This window comes from Mytilus galloprovincialis, chromosome 9 (assembly GCF_965363235.1).
Source record: "Mytilus galloprovincialis chromosome 9, xbMytGall1.hap1.1, whole genome shotgun sequence".
NCBI lineage: Eukaryota > Metazoa > Mollusca > Bivalvia > Mytilida > Mytilidae > Mytilus > Mytilus galloprovincialis.
The window spans coordinates 27447121-27461467 of record NC_134846.1 but is presented as its reverse complement, the minus strand read 5'-3'; the positions used below and the strand labels follow the sequence as shown (position 1 = coordinate 27461467).

General features: G+C 31.9%; 1 protein-coding gene across 1 annotated transcript in view; it reads left to right on the top strand.

Moving 5' to 3' along the window:
• Nucleotides 1-14347, top strand: part of LOC143044719 (B9 domain-containing protein 1-like) — a 50593-nt gene that overhangs the window by 22431 nt on the left and 13815 nt on the right. Inside the window, exons 3-5 of the mRNA XM_076216811.1 lie at nt 1083-1194; nt 11993-12089; nt 12861-12991. Of these exons, the coding sequence (XP_076072926.1) occupies nt 1083-1194; nt 11993-12089; nt 12861-12991 (340 nt within the window). The remainder of the gene's footprint in view (nt 1-1082; nt 1195-11992; nt 12090-12860; nt 12992-14347) is intronic.

Here is a 14347-nt window from a genome sequence, read left to right as displayed (position 1 = left end):
CCGTCCGTCTGTCCTTCCATCCGGTACGTCCTTCCGTCCGTTCGTCCCTCCACCCGTTCGTCCCGCTTCAGGTTAAAGTTTTTGGTCAAGGTAGTTTTTGATGAAGTTAAAGTCCAATCAACTTGAAACTTAGTATACATGTTCCCTGTGATATGATCTTTCTAATTTAAATGCCAAATTAGAGTTTTTACCCCAATTTCACGGTCCACTCAACACAAAAAATAATAGTGCGAGTGGGGCATTTGTGTACTATGGACACATTCTTGTTAGAAGTTACTATTAATTAATATCAATTTTAACCATGACTGCATGTATGACATTTTATATTTTATGATGTATTTAGATAAGTAGTTATTGTAGCATACTCAATTAGAAATTTGAATTGAGATTATTTTTGGAATAAGGGAAAGGGGAGGGTACAATTTTTCTCATTTTATATTTCAGAAATGAAAAATATTTTTTTTTCAATTTTTTTTTGTTTTTTTGAGGAAATTAATATTCAACAGCATAGTGAATTGCTCAAAAGCAAAAAACAATTTTAAAGTTCATTAGACCACATTCATTCTGTGTCAGAAACCTATGCTGTGTCAACTATTGATGATAAATGAGATAAATGTATTATTTTTTCGATTTTCAGTTTAAGCTCATCAAGCCAGAGTTGTATGCAAAATTTTGCTTAAATCTGTGACATAGCCTATTTACTGTACATTATAACTTTACCTTAAGATCAACTATTTCTAGCAACTTTTTGCAAGCAATGTATCAACAAATAAAGGTTCTTTTAGTGAAATTGATGTAAAATGCTTAAGTGTTTTTGTTGTGCTCCACACCGCAAAGAACTTTCACACTTCCCTGGTCCCTAAATATAACTTAAGTTTGCCTCAACCAAATTTTATTACAAAATTAAGCACTTTAGCTATGTTCATTAGCACAAAGCACAGATCAAATTTGAATTTGGGTAGCATTACTTTAACCAATCTTCAGTTATATTCCTTTATTGTGGTATAAAATTATATTGCAAGCAGTGGCATCATATGTGTCACATGGACACATTCTCCATTTCTTGTTATTATCTTGAACAGGGTTTAGAAGATGGTATAACACAGATGACAAAGAAAAGTAGAGATGAACGTCAACAGTTTGTATGGAATTTTCCTTTAGATGTCACATTCAAAAGTACAAATCCACATGGTTGTAAGTGTCAATATATATATGTATTGGTTAAGTTATTTTACAAGACAAATTGAGATAATGTCTTATTACCTAATAAAAAGGTGAAATATCAGTCACTCAAATAAAGACATAAGAAACTAAAGGCTTCAAAATCAGTGTAAATAAATAATCTTGTAAAAATATGCCATATTAATGTTTATGTTGACATCAGAATAAAAAAGCCTCAACCCCAAATGGCCCTCCCAAAAGCAGTAATTAGTATATTATAAGACTGATGAAATTAATTCTATGTGTAGACATCAATTTTCCTGTTTATCATCATCGTCCATTCTGTTTTTCTCTATAATAAAAATATATATTTTTCCAAATATTTATAAAAGCAGAAAATATAAGAAATGTTTTTCTTTTGACAGTTTGGTTCAAATGCATCAAAACCAAGCAAAATTACATTGTTGATCTATTATTTAGTTATAGGAAGATGCAGATATAAATATGAGATATATTTTGCTAATCAAATCCCCTGGTTTCATTAGCAATTAACAACACAGGGAGGAACCTTAACGTCATTGTTGTAGTGCTAAGGGACATTGTTCACAACCAGTAGTGAAAAAAAATATTTAGTGCCAATGAGACAACTCTCCATCCAAATAACAATTTACATGTATAAAAGTAAACCATTATAGGTCAATGTACGGCCTCCAACACAGAGCCTTTACTCACACCGAACAACAAGCTATAAAGGGCCCAAAATTACAAGTGTTAAAACCATTCAAACAGGAAAACCAACGGTCTAATTTATATAAAAAACGAGAAACACGTATAAATTACATAAACAAACGACAACTACTGTACATCAGATTCCTGACTTAAGACAGGTGCAAACATTTGCAGCGGGATTAAACGTTTCAATGGTACCAAACCTTTTCCCTTTTTCTGAAACAATAGCATAACATCACAACATAGAAAAACACACGATAAAATATCAATTGGAAGGCTTAACTCAATCAAAAAACGTAAATTAACACACTATGAACGAATAAATTTGATCTGCAATACCTGAATGCAAATGCACAGTTAATAAAATATTAGATACAAACATTCAAGGCCAAAAAGCATACAAACAAGTCCAAACTAAGCCATGGGAAAACACCCATATTTAACCCTTTCGAAAATAATCACAATTGAAAAAAACCGGTTTTGGTAATATACAGGTAAATGAAAAATACCTTTGTTGTTTTAGGTATACTACTTATGTGTAATAATAAGGAATACCAAGACAGTTCTGTCATATAAATACATCATTTAACACTAAATACAAATTGGGGTGAATATCAACAATAAAACTATACAATTAGTCTCAGCTAGCTAAAACTTCTCTTTACAGATTTAAGGAGAATTAATAATCTTGATGTTCATACAAATGTAGTACGAAGAAGTGAAAATTAGTATATATTCCAAATAATCAAAGCTGGTATATAGACAAGATCCATATTAATATAAAATAACAAAAAAGCATTATAAACAGTATAAACAGGTCGAATAAACAAGAAAATACGATATGAGAGTACTTGCAGTTACTGACAGCTAAATGTAATTAAAAGCCAAAAACAGTTATTGCGAACCAAATGAAAGTTTACCACAGATTCGTCTGCTCTTGACCAAGGTACTGTACATGTACATTCAGAAATTATTGTGTGCATTTATTATTGCGATTTTTGTTAAATTGACAAATATGCAAGATTAATTATTGCGATGACAGGAAAATCTGCATACAGATATATGTATCACACGCCTGGTAAACCATCTAATCTCAACCAAATGGTTGAGACGTAAAAAAGTATTCTGGCACTTCCTGTTGAGCTTTTCTGGTTCAAAATATTGAAAATAAACACAGGGTAGGTTGAATTTTCGTCGATTTACAGAAAATCAATGACTTTTTTGTAAAATCGGAGAATGTCATGCCATAGATAAATAATAATTGTAACTAATATGTCTCTTCTTGGTGTAAAATATTTCTAATTGAAGTCACGATCACTTTTCTCCTACGGATTACAATGTTTACATTCTTTAAATTGGATAGAACTGCTATGATATTAATGACTTAGCAAGAAAATATGTCAATTATTTGTGTGTTTTTTTAGGCTTTACGAAAACCACGTCTGTAAATTGCACAAATATTTGTTTGTCAAGCCTACTAGTCCTCTGAGCAGAAAAATAAAAAATATAAATGGTTGAGATATAAAGGTATTGGTTGAGTCTTTCTGTCACAATGTTGATCAGACTTTCTGGTTGCGCTGTACTATTCGAGTTTACCTTTTTTTACGGTTAACCTGATTCATGTTTTCTGTCTGTGGTAACATAAAATTTAAATACAGATACAATTTTAAACATTGCCGATAGAAAAATGCATGCCTTACAAATATAAATAAGATTATTTTAAAATTGTTATCTATTAATATGATTTGGATGAATTCGATTTCTAATAGACATTATTTAATGCCGAAAATACGTACATTTAAAAAGAAATAAAATAGTTAAAAACTTAACAATCGAACAGGACCCCTTTTCTAGGTTTATTTTTTCATACACATTATTTCAGGGGTAGTACTTCATTTGCCACAGCGGCTTAACGCGGGTTTGCCCGGTCGACGCTTCCGGTATAGACACAGTCGCTTCATTTGCTGTAAAATCAGACGCCGGCGGAAATAGGCCCTCGCCGGTCTCACTCACCGGCAAGCAATCAGCGGGTCATCAAAGTTTGGCGGGAAGCGTAATTTTAGATAAATTGTCGAAATTTGAAAGGTGAAGAAATTTAATTTTTTTTCAATCAAATTATATTATATGATACTGCATTGGTCAACTTTGACGATAATAAATCGCCATGCTATATTTTATTTTCAAGTTTATAAAATTTATGTCGGAGAAACGTTTTTATGATGAATAAGGCCTAAGAAAAAAAGATTGCATTTTAAAAATATATATTTATATTGTTAACAGGTTCATTTTTTATGTTCCCTAGCTTAGAGAGCAAACCAGTATAAATTTGAACTTCTGTCACCATCTTTATATCAGCCGGTTCCACTCGTTTTATTTTCAGTTTTATTTAACCCGGTCACGTGATAGGGCGAACAGGGCATAGCCCAACCTAGAACAAATGAAGCAGCCTCTTTAAAAGGTGGTGATAATTTAAAAGTGAGTAAAAGATGTCATTTTTGTCATTATAATACTTATCACAAAAAAAATATGATTCGATTTTAAAATTGCTTTGTAAGAATTATAAGAGACGTCCAACTTAGTGTAATCACAGGTGTTGTATTAAAATAATTAAAACTTAGATGTTTGTTTACAACTGCATTCAGGGTACATACTTAATATTTGGTAGTATTCAGCAACATTTATATCATAACCCGGGTCCCGTCACACTAGGCCGTGATCGCACTACGATCTCTAAAAAAATAATGATATTGACATTCGTAGTGCAGTATAGTTGTGTTACGGTCTTGATGAGGTCTTGGTGATCGTGTTGAGAGTAGCAAACTTTAAACATGTTCAAAATAATCGTGATGCGTTCGTGGCAAAATCAGGTCGCAGTTCTGTTCTAGTCGTAGATTTTTTTAGCCGTGGAACTGTCATGATCAGTTCTAGGTAGAACTTACCAATGACCAAATCAGTTTTTGGTTAGAACTGTTCTAACTAGAACTGTCTTAAAAGTGTCAGGAGATAGTTCCACATTTGTCAGCTAGAACAGTTCTCCTTCAGATAATGACAGTTAGAGGTAATCTCCATTGTATGTACATCTCCTTTGCAATTATCTATTTTAAATGAAAATAACTTTTGATGAAATGGATGAATTTAATGATTATCCATTTCTGAATATTAATTCAGTTTTCCTTTTAAATATTTTAAAACTGGATTCGACGTAGCTAAATTGTGGGAGATAGTTAGTTTGAACTCTGGCCTGGTCAACTTAAATTCTAAAAGAAAAAAATTGTGTGTGTCTATGCTAAGCATGCGATATCTGCTAAAAACTGTGGTCAAACCTTACCAAATAGCCCGAACGAACGCCGAAAGGATAAACAAAAGTTTTTCATTTACGAAATTTGCATCCGTTAGGAGTCCGCAATGTAATGACCAAATTAAACGGACATGTAATGTGTTGAAAAATGGGGTGGAAGAGGAATAAGAAAAAAAAATGTCAAAATAAAAAGCCAATAATTTTGCCTGATCATGATTAAGAAGTTGAGCCAAAAATATTCATGATACTAAAGAAAACTAACATACCAATAATTGCTTTTTCTTTGTTTTCAATTTGTATGTATCCGTTTTATTACCAATGTTCTTTCTGTGGTGCGATTGCCAATGATACAACTCTCCACAAGAGACCAAAATGACGCATAAAGTAACAACTAGAGGTCACTGTACGGGCTTCAAATATAAGCAAAGCCCATACTGCATAGACAGCTATAAAAGGCCCCGAAATGACAATGTAAAACAATTGTAACGAGAAAACTAACTGCCTTATATTAATATAAAAAAAATGAACGAAAAACAAATATGTTACACATAAATAAATAAATAAATTCTAACCCTGGAGATGTCAATTACAACATTATTGACGTTAAAGCTTCTGTGCAAAACTGCATCTCAAACGCTAGACTTAATCTCAAGCGTTAGAACTTTAATATTTGTACTTAAAAAAACACAGCTATTTACTATTTGGACTCTATTACAACCAAAGGCCTCTTTTGAAGCTGCTATGATAACTACAGACAAGATTAAAATGACTGTTGAAATGTCAAACAACATACGGCAAGTTTATGAATTTTGACAGTTGTATATGTAATTGATACTAAGCTACACAAGGTCATGTTTTTCTCTGACTGTTTATGACGTCTTTACACTAAATTCATTGGATGTTGGATGTGTACGGATTGATAGTTTAGTTTTAGATGCATGATTTTTTTATTAGTTGTTAGTGGCTTTGAACTATCTGTCAGATAACTGCGAGTACTCTCAGTTCTGTTCCTGGTGTCTTTTTGTGTTCGGGATGTTCAAGAACCCGGCCACGTCCAATTGTATTTTTGTCCATATGATGAGTTAAACCTTTTTCAACTGATTTTTATAGTTCGTTCTTATGTTGTACTGTTATATATACCACTGTCCCAGGTAAGGGGGAGGATTGGGATCCCGCTAACATGTTTAACCCCTCCACATTATTTATGTATGTGCCTGTCCCAAGTCAGGAGCCTGTAATTCAGTGGTTGTCGTTTGTTTATGTGTTACATATTGAATCATATTTTTTTCGTTAATATTTTTTTTTTTTTTTTATATATAAATAAGGTCTTTTGTTTTCTCGTTTAGATTTACATTGTCATATCGGGGCCTTTTATAGCTGACTATGCGGTGTGGGCTTTGTTCATTGTTGAAGGCCGTAAGGTGACCTATAGTTGTTAATGTCTGTGTCATGTTGGTCTCTTGTGGACAGTTGTCCCATTGGCAGTCATACCACATCTTCTTTTTTATAGTTGAAAATTTCATTCACCAGAAGATCTCAACATTGTTCCAAAATATCTCAACTGATACCAGAAAATCTCAACATGACATACTTTATAACATATTTAGCTTAATGAAATTATATTAGTAAAGAAAAAGAACAAACTGTAATTTTATGTTTATAATGTTTTAGAAAAATACTAATTAATTTACTGATATATATGCTAGTTTATCAATGATATCACTGTCATTTTGTCAATAGCTGACTGCGCTGGCCACATTTACCTGCTGGAGAAAAGTCATTACGATGTCATTTTAAATCATATTCATTTGTGTTATACACGAGATAAACTGTAATTCCAATATCTATATATGGCATGACATTCTCCGATTTTACAAAAAACGCATTGATTTTCAGTAAATTGACGAAAAGTCGACCTACCCTGTGTTTATTTTGAATATTTTGAACCAGAAAAGCTCAACAGGAAGTGCAAGAATACTTTTTTCCGCCTCAACATTTGGTTGAGATTAGATGGTTTACCAGGCGTGTATCAGATATAAGAATGAGAGTTCTTATTATTGCGATACTGTCACTCAGTCGCATTATTCCCAATAATAAAAACCTCGCAATAAATTCTGAATTTACAGTATTTAAACTTTTGCAAGATTACCTGTCCCATTGAGTCAATACAATAGCTAAATTGTTTTCTATGTAGTTTATTCACTTGGACCTTTAAATTTCTTCTAGGAGAAATCTATCACTCATTGATTAATTTGCCTGATCAAAAAAAATATCTTCTTTGTTGATTGAAATACATTTATAAACTCACATAAACTGCATCATCGCCATGTGATACAATATTTATTCAATATCAATAATATATTTTCAATCTGTTCAATATATTAGCACTGAGTAAGTCAGTGCATTTCTTTCTAACACAAAAGATGCAAATGGCTAAGCGTGGACATGTTTTGATCATTTAATTTCTTTCAAACATACGTTTGCGAAGTTTACATAAACTTTTTATAAAATATGCAATCGCTAAAGATGCGTCTACATTTTGTCGTTCATCTTTTTTTTAGTACAAAGTGACTACAAACGCTACATTTGTTTCTAACTTGAACTTGATTAAAGGATATATTTGTTCTACGTTTGTAAAAAATCTGTTTACCAACAACATGAACATGCATAATTGAAAGTATAAACAGGGTCAGTAAAGTCTTATTAAATGTTGTATTTGTTACTACTTTTGTAGCATTTAGAAAACAACAACAAACGCCACACAATGTTTACAAAATTTTGGTTAGAAAGAAATGAAGCCTTAATTATGAAAAGTTTATTTCTGTTTTTTTTTTGAACTACTGCATGCATTTATGTTCTAAAGAACTTGAATGTTGTTTTTGGTTGTTCAGTTAAAAAGAAATCATATATGAAGACTTTTATTTAAACATTATCATTTCAAGTTTTTATTTGTGAACACTAAAAAAAACAAATTTTAATAGGTAAATAAAATGTTGAAATTTGATCAGAAATCAACTTTTAATTTTTAAATCAGTACTGTTTATATCAAACAAATTGAAAATGCGTTATTGATTGAATAAATACAACATCACATGCAGTTTTATAATTCCTTATTTGTACATGTACTGCCATCATTGACAGTTCAATTTTTTGTTCAGGTAAATTAATCAGTGAGTGATAGATTTCTCTTGGAAGAAATTTAAAGGTCCCATTGAATAAACTAAATAGAGAACAAAAGCTATTGTATTTGTTAGATAGGACAATAGAACTTACAAAAGTTTAAATGGACAGGTAATTGCAGGTGAATCTGTGGAAAACTATGATAGGGTTCGCAATAATAATAAAAAACATGCATCAGAGACTAAAATCAACTAAAATACATCTCAGGGATTTAGTATTTTAGCGTCATGAATAGTCAGAGAAGACATGACTTGTGCAATGTCAAAAATAAATGCATCGACAGGTAGTAGGATAGTGAGGAGCGACTTCTTTAGAAATAAAAATTGACGTGTGTGTGTCTCTATACATCCCGCCTCAAAAGAAGATATAATTTAGTTATGTTTTAATTTGCTAATGACAAAATCGATATTAGTGCTAATGTAAACTATATTCAGAGATCTAATAACAATATTGCATGCAAGTCATAATTCAGCTTCGATGAAATCCATATATCATGCAACCTTTAATTTTACCTGAGAAGAGATGGGTTGCGCATGTGTTTAACATGTTAAATGTTCATTTAAAAATTGAATGCTTCTTTTTGTAACTTTATTTGGGTGTAAAAGCGTTGACCGAAGTACATTTTGTATGAAGCGCAGAAGCGCTTCATTCTAAATATGTGCGCACGGTCAACGCTTTTACAAACCTATGAAGTTACAAAAAGAAGCATTCAATACTTATAATTACAATTTTTAGCTATGATCATGAAAACCCGAATTTTATAATTTTTTTATTTAATTCACCTGTGCACTTTATTGTGGGACCAAGTGTTATCGTGAATGATAAGTTTTATTGACTGATGCAATTGCTTAAGGAATAACATGTGATGTGCAGTTAGCCAATCAGAATAAAGTATTATAATGAAACATACATCTAATGTAATTATTTAAAGGTAAAGAATGTCAACATTGAAAAGTGAAACATAGCAGACAACAGTTATCAATATTCCATTGATATTTCTCCACTCGAGACAGTTAAATTTTAAAGCGAGGCTTGCAGAGCTTTTTAAATAATTAAAATTTTACTGTTGAGAGTAGAGAAATATCGCAATACACGAGTTACAGTGGTGGAATCTGTTTCTCTAATGATTTTTATCTTTCCCTTTTCAAAGATTTGAGGAAAGTTGTGTACTTTTGATGTGACGTCATCAGGCATGGTAGCCTTTTTGTGACGTCACAATAAGAAAATTCAGAAGAAAACAAGAAAATTTAACGTCACAATTAAGTTTCAACCAATCATTTGCCGAGAACAATATTATCACTAGTGAGGAGAAATATTTTTCTCACACCGGTCAGGAAATGTGAAAATAACACAAAAATTAGAGAAATTTGTATTCAGTCTTGATATTTAAATATGGGTTGTTTTTATACGACCGCAAATTTTGAAAAAATTTTCGTCGTATATTGCTATCACGTTGGCGTCTGCGTCGTCGTCGTCGTCGTCGTCGTCCGGCGTCCGAATACTTTTAGTTTTCGCACTCTAACTTTAGTAAAAGTGAATAGAAATCTATGAAATTTTAACACAAGGTTTATGACCATAAAAGGAAGGTTGGTATTGATTTTGGGAGTTTTGGTCCCAACATTTTAGGAATAAGGGGCCAAAAAGGGCCCATATAAGCATTTTCTTGGTTTTCGCACCATAACTTTAGTTTAAGTTAATAGAAATCTATGAAATTTTGACACAAGGTTTATGACCACAAAAGAAAGATTGGGATTGATTTTGGGAGTTTTGGTTTCAATAGTTTAGGAATAAGGGGCCAATAAAGGGCCCAAATAAGCATTTTTCTTGGTTTTTGCACAATAACCTTAGGTTAAGTAAATGGAAATCTATGAAATTTAAACACAATGTTTATGACCACAAAAGGAAGGTTGGTATTTATTTTGGGAGTTTAGGACCCAACAGATTAGGAATTAGGGGCCAAAAAGGGACCCAAATAAGCATTTTTCTTGGTTTTCGCACTATAATGTTAGTATAAGTAAATACAAATCTATGAAATTTAAACACAAGGCTTATGACCATAAAAGGAAGGTTGGTATTGATTTTGGGAGTTTTGGTCCCAACAGTTTAGGAAAAAGGGGCCCAAAGGGTCCAAAATTAAACTTTGTTTGATTTCATCAAAATTGAATAATTGGGGTTCTTTGATATGCCGAATCTAACTGTATATGTAGATTCTCAACTTTTGGTCCCGTTTTCAAATTGGTCTACATTAAGGTCCAAAGGGTCCAAAATTAAACTTAGTTTGATTTTGACAAAAAATGAATCGGTTGGGTTCTTTGATATGTTGAATCTAAAAATGTACTTAGATTCTTGATTATTGAAGTTTTTTTGGTCCAGTTTTCAAATTGGTCTACATTAAGGTCCAAAGGGTCCAAAATTAAACTTTGTTTGATTTCATCAAAAATTGAATCCTGGGGGTTCTTTGATATGCCAAATCTAACTGTGTATGTAGATTCTTCATTTTTGGTCCTGTTTTCAAATTTCAAATTCTACATTAAAGTCCAAAGGGTCCAAAATTAAACTAAGTTTGATTTTAACAAAAATTGAATTCTTGGGCCTCTTTGATATGCTGAATCTAAACATGTACTTAGATTTTTGATTATGGGCCCAGTTTTCAAGTTTGTCCAAATCAGGATCTAAAATTATTATATTAAGTATTGTGCAATAGCAAGTCTTTTCAATTGCACAGTATTGTGCAATGGCAAGAAATATCTAATTGCACAATATTGTGAAATAGCAATTTTTTTTTAATTAGAGTTATCTTTCTTTGTCCAGAATAGTAAGCAAGAAATATCCTATTTGTGCAATAGCAAGAATTTTTTTTAATTGGAGTTATCTTTCTTTGTCCAGAATCAACTTAAATCTTTGTTATATACAATATACAATGTATATACACTTTTTACTACCAACTGATAAATTTAAATAATCTTTACCATTCAGTGATAACAAGCAGTTTTTTTACATCTTAATATTTTATGATGTATTTAAATGAGTAGTTATTGTTGCAAACTCCATTAGAAATTTGAATTGATATCAGTTTTGAAAAAGGGAAACGGGGATGTGAAAAAAAGGGGGGGGGGTTAAATTTTTCTCATTTCAGATTTCATAAATAAAAAGAAAATTTCTTCAAACATTTTTTTGAGAGGATTAATATTCAACAGCATAGTGATTTGCTCAAAGGCAAAAAAAACCTTTTAAGTTCATTAGACCACATTCATTCTGTGTCAGAAACCTATGCTGTGTCAACTATTTATTAATTTTGATACAATGTACATAACTTATATGAATGTTGAGCCGAATCTTGAAAACTATAATAGATAGATAGAAACTTGAAAAAGCTAAAATGATCAAAACTCAGATGCTCAAAACAGTTGATGACAAATGGATAAGGTCAACACTGATTTCAACACAAATGCAACAGACTTTATTCAGTGGCCAGCAGTTATCCAGATAAAAGTTTCAAGCAACCCCGTCCAGCAGGACAAGATCAACATATAAGTTAACTCCTTATGATACTTTGACAAACTACTATTATCTAGATTTCAGCCTTTTGTTATTTCCGTTAATATTACGCAAATTTTGTTACAGGGCCACAGTTAATAGTTCATGCCTATGGTATTGATTTCTTAGGAAATGATGTTGTAAGAGGGTATGGAGTGTGTCATGTGCCTATCACACCTGGAAAGTAAGTTTTAATTAAAATATACATACATGTACATGTGAAAGCTTTGCATCATATACATTTCACATGCTGTTTGGTGAACCTTTATAAAATGATAACCATGCCATATATAGCACAACATAACAGACTTGCTAGATATACTTACTAGAGACGTGATGAGATGATTGAAGCTGTTCATTTTCTCCTCGATAATATTTTTTATAAAAAAACAATATGTGGTATGATTGCCAATGAGACAACTCTTCACAAGAGACCAAATGACAGACAATAACAAATATAAGTCACTGTACAGTCTTGAACAATGAGCAAAGCCCATACCGCATAGTCAGCTATACTTAAAGGCCCCAGAATGGCAAATGTAAAACAATTTAAACGAGAAAACCTAAAGGCCTGATTTATGTAAAAAAAAAAAATTGAAAAAATATATGTAACACATCAACAAACAACAACCACTGAATACAGGCTCCTGACTTTGGACAGGCACATACATACAGAACGTGGCAGGGTTAAACATGTTAGAGGGATCCAAAACCTCCCCTAACCTTTGACAGTGGTGTAAAAGTACAACATAAGAACGAACTATAAAAATGAGTACGTTTTGCCAACAAAGTTTATCCACAGTTTGTAGGTATTCCTATGGGCATTAATTGCACCCTTTAATAGTTCACTTGTTTAAGTACTGTTATGAATCGCAATTTATGATCAAACTCAGTAAAAAAATGATATATCTTCATGGAAAAGAAGACATTCTTTAACTGTCCATTGATATTACAGTCACAAATTGAGATTGCCAATGTTTGTACCAGAATCAACATCAATGTTACAAAAGTTTAGAGCTTGGACATTTGGAACACGACCAGAATATGTAGATGTCAAAGTTTTAGGCCAAGGTGAAGGGAGAGAAGGTATGATATATATATTTATTCATTAACAAGCACCCTTAAAACATACAATATCTCCTTATTGTTAAATGTTCACATCTCTTGTTTTAAGTCCCCTACCGACAAAGTCTAGGTGCCTTAAGTTTGCACTCTGTCGGTCTGTCTGTCTGTCCATCCGTCAGTCCGGCAAATCAATTTTCCACACTTTTTTCTTCATGCTTGAAGATTTTGATTTGATATTTGGTATATACCCGGTATATAGTTTCATCATGACCAGTTACAGATCACGTTTGTTTTTTGTTCCACTATGATGATTTTATGCAGAATTACGTTGAGTTATGCAGTCCTTTGAGTTAAAAAAATCACTCAAACAACCAGTTTTCCACACTTTTTTTTGTTATCCTTGAATATACTGATTTGAAAATTGGTATATAGTTTTATCATGACAAGTTACAGATCAAGTTCGAATTTTGTTCCAGTCTTTATATATATAATTAGGGGTAATGTGAATCAGATGAGGATGCTAAAAAATTCAAAAATTGTCCTGTTAAGAAAGTGTAAATGAAGCATAGCTAAATAAAAAAGTCTGATTCAAATTCAAAACTTGTGTGAAACTTACATTATAAATATGCTTGATTTTTGGACAGATTAAAACTTGTTCTAAATCTTTACTGAGGCACTGGCCTCCCTAACAACACGACAGGTTAGCTACTGTTAGTAAATGTATTCACACTGAAATATAGTTCCCTATGGTTCTTATGTATGTGCACATAATACACATCTAAACTGGAAAAATGGGTATATTATTTGAGCAGTTCATTCAAGAATGTATGTTATCAAGGATTTGTATAGTAACTATACAAATCCTTGATGTCATTAAGGTGTGTTGATGTGCAGGCTTTAAAAAAAAATGAATAAGTAATTGGGTATTGATACAATACTAGTATGATTGACAACTGTCATTATCACTAAACAATCAGAGACAAGGTAGACCTTTAATTTGGCGTTTTGCATTTGCGCCGATTATAAGAAGATGTGGTATGCGGGCCAATGAGACAACTATCCATACCAGTAATGTTATTTTAATTTATCATTAAAGACCTCTTTCGTTAGCCAGTTGTACATTTGTTATGAATTGTCAATCATACCATGTATATAACTGTTGCCTCCTGCTTAGAATCAAGAAGTAAAAACCTAAGATAAAAGCACTTTGTTTATACTAAAATGACGAATTAAAAATATATGTACAGCATGCAAATCCATAAAAACGGAATACATTCAAATCATAAATCTATTCTTGCCGAGTGTGTATAGGCAACACATCTAATATATTCCTTTCTTATGATTTCGTCTCTTCTATATTTGGCTTAATTGTCGATA